At 47.3% G+C, this 1,952-nt stretch overlaps 1 protein-coding gene across 1 annotated transcript; it reads left to right on the top strand.

Moving 5' to 3' along the window:
* Positions 1-408: 408 nt before the first annotated feature.
* Positions 409-1,687, top strand: MC3R (melanocortin 3 receptor). Its single transcript, XM_085241403.1, has one exon. It carries the CDS (start codon positions 710-712, stop codon positions 1,685-1,687), a length of 978 nt encoding a protein of 325 aa, XP_085097529.1. The 5' UTR covers positions 409-709.
* The last annotated feature ends 265 nt before the right edge of the window (positions 1,688-1,952 follow it).

The following is a 1,952-nucleotide window of genomic DNA, read 5'->3' as shown; positions in this document are numbered from 1 at the left end:
CACAGGATCAACTAGCAAGAGCTAGAAAATCTGCAGTTTACTTCCTTTGTGAGCAAATTCAGGACCGAAAATAAACAAATCCAAACCATCAGGAGCACCTCCGCCTCCCCCGGGACGAACAGAACGCGCACCGCGGCGGCGGCTGCCAGCAGGGGGCGCTATGCGGGCTGCGCCGCGCTGTCACTCAGCGAGCCGCCCGCTCGGCAGTGGCCGCTGCTCCGCGCGGAGGACCGAGTAGGAGTTGGTTTTTCCTCTCACACGTGTATAAAACCCTGCGAGTTTTTTTATTGGTTTTTCGTTGTTTTACCTTTCTTGCCATCGAGGTCTCGAGCTGCAGCAGACCGGCCGGCAGCACAGAAGGGGCTATCGGCTGCAGCCGCGGAGCTGGCATCGTGCTGCTGCTGGCTTCTCTTTTCAGAAAAAGCAGCTTGATGCCCGATTTTAAGCTCACTTCCTTCCAAGGCAGAGCAGCAGCCTGGGACTGACACGAGACTCACTCTAAATGAAGATTCTTTTTTTCAAGTTTCTACTTGCAGAAGTGACTAACAAGAACTCCTGCTTGGTTCCACCCCGTGTGCATTGCAACAGTTTGGAAGGAATTATTTTTCCTTTTGCTTTTTTCTTTTCCCTTCTTCCCCCTCTTTTTCTTTTCTTCTTCTTTTAACCTTTGCTCTGTCAGCTCTGTTATCACCTGCAAACCTGGCTGACCATGAACAGCACACACTTTGCCTTTTCATTTCAGCCTGTGCTGCTTAACGTCACTGAAGATGCCAATGACTCAATTCTCAACAACAGAAGCAGTGATGGATTTTGCGAGCAGGTCTTCATAAAAGCTGAGGTCTTCTTGGCTCTAGGGATCATCAGCCTGCTGGAAAACATCCTCGTCATTCTCGCAGTGCTGAAAAATGGAAACCTACATTCTCCCATGTACTTCTTCCTCTGTAGCTTGGCTGTGGCAGATATGTTAGTGAGCATGTCAAACGCCTTGGAGACCGTCATGATCGCAATCCTGAGCAGCGGCTATTTGATCATCGATGACCACTTCATTCAGCACATGGACAATGTTTTCGACTCAATGATATGCATTTCTTTGGTAGCATCAATTTGCAACCTCTTGGTTATAGCCATTGACAGGTACATCACTATTTTCTATGCTCTCCGTTACCACAGCATCATGACTGTGAAGAAAGCTTTAACCCTAATTGTGCTCATCTGGATCGCCTGCATCATCTGCGGCATCATATTCATCGCCTACTCAGAAAGCAAAACTGTCATTGTCTGTCTCATCACCATGTTCTTTACCATGCTCTTCCTCATGGCCTCCCTTTACGTTCACATGTTCCTGTTTGCACGCCTGCACGTGAAGCGGATCGCAGCCCTCCCTGTGGACGGGGTGCCCTCCCAGAGGACCTGCATGAAGGGCGCCGTCACCATCACAATACTGCTGGGTGTCTTCATTGTTTGCTGGGCGCCTTTCTTCCTTCACCTCATTCTCATCATTTCTTGCCCTATGAATTCATACTGTGTCTGCTACACTTCACACTTCAATACTTATCTGGTTTTGATAATGTGTAACTCGGTAATCGATCCGCTCATTTATGCCTTCCGGAGCCTGGAGATGAGAAAGACTTTCAAAGAAATAGTATGTTGCTGCTATGGTGTGAGCGTGGGACAGTGCATGCTGTGAGCTCCTGGCTTTGTGTGGGAGCAGAGGAAGCATACGGTAGGCGTGTGAATGTGTACGTGGACGTAGATACATAGCAGCTTCATTTTAAAAGCACTGCTTGAAGAAAGGGCGCAGGAAAAAAGCTCCTATTTAATGCCTTGATTTATGCTTTTCAAAATGAAAAGATTCAGCTAAATGATTTGAAGCTATTTAAATAGCCATAACAAAGCAAAGTCCAAAGCAGCTTGCAAAATAGATGAGAAAATGTGAAATGAGGAAAAAAGAA

The sequence above is a fragment of the Meleagris gallopavo genome, chromosome 22 (assembly GCF_905368555.1).
Source record: "Meleagris gallopavo chromosome 22, MGAL_WU_HG_1.1, whole genome shotgun sequence".
NCBI classification, from domain to species: domain Eukaryota; kingdom Metazoa; phylum Chordata; class Aves; order Galliformes; family Phasianidae; genus Meleagris; species Meleagris gallopavo.
This window is presented reverse-complemented; position numbering and strand designations above follow the sequence as displayed.